General features: G+C 48.2%; 1 protein-coding gene across 1 annotated transcript in view; it reads left to right on the plus strand.

Annotated features, from left to right (window-relative positions):
* K489DRAFT_377324 (uncharacterized protein) overlaps nucleotides 1-516 on the plus strand; it is an 863-nt gene extending 347 nt beyond the window's left edge. The window contains exons 2-3 of the mRNA XM_033604129.1: nucleotides 52-228; nucleotides 297-516. Coding sequence (XP_033461846.1) covers nucleotides 52-228; nucleotides 297-385 — 266 coding nt within the window. The 3' untranslated portion in view covers nucleotides 386-516. The remainder of the gene's footprint in view (nucleotides 1-51; nucleotides 229-296) is intronic.
* Nucleotides 517-591: the final 75 nt, after the last annotated feature.

Here is a 591-nt window from a genome sequence, read left to right on the forward strand (position 1 = left end):
CCAAACCAAACCAAACCAAACCAAACCAAACCAAACCAAACCAAACCAAACCAAACCAAACCAAACCAAACTCTGCCGACGAGAAACATATACGCCACCAGACTTCCTCCCCACGTGGTATCTGTCCCCCGAGAGGAGACCAACCAACCAACCGTGGAACTCGAGGTCCCAAATTGCCCGATAGCTGGAGTAACAGAGAAACCACCCGTGAACAGATGAATGGTACGTCTCATTTCAGAGAAAGCGATAATTAAAAGAAAAACATCCCTGCTCATCACCATCACTCACAGACCCACGTCCCAAGGAAGATACACATCTCTACACCACACGGGCAATTCCAATCCCAGTTCCCATCCCTATCATCATGATCATCATCATCCCATAGCGAACCAAATAAACATCATCTGGATCCTGCTGTCCTGACCCGATCCCGTGGAAATCACCTCGAAGAATTCGGCGAACTCCGAGTCTGCTGATATCTATCCGTGAATAACGTAATCCATCAGCGAGCCGGCCACACCACCGAACCCGCCACTTTTCCTTGGCATTGTAAACATCATCTTTCCTTTATAATAACGTACCCTACCACCG

This window comes from Dissoconium aciculare (genome assembly GCF_010015565.1).
Source record: "Dissoconium aciculare CBS 342.82 unplaced genomic scaffold K489scaffold_3, whole genome shotgun sequence".
In the NCBI taxonomy this organism is placed as follows: Eukaryota; Fungi; Ascomycota; class Dothideomycetes; order Mycosphaerellales; family Dissoconiaceae; genus Dissoconium; species Dissoconium aciculare.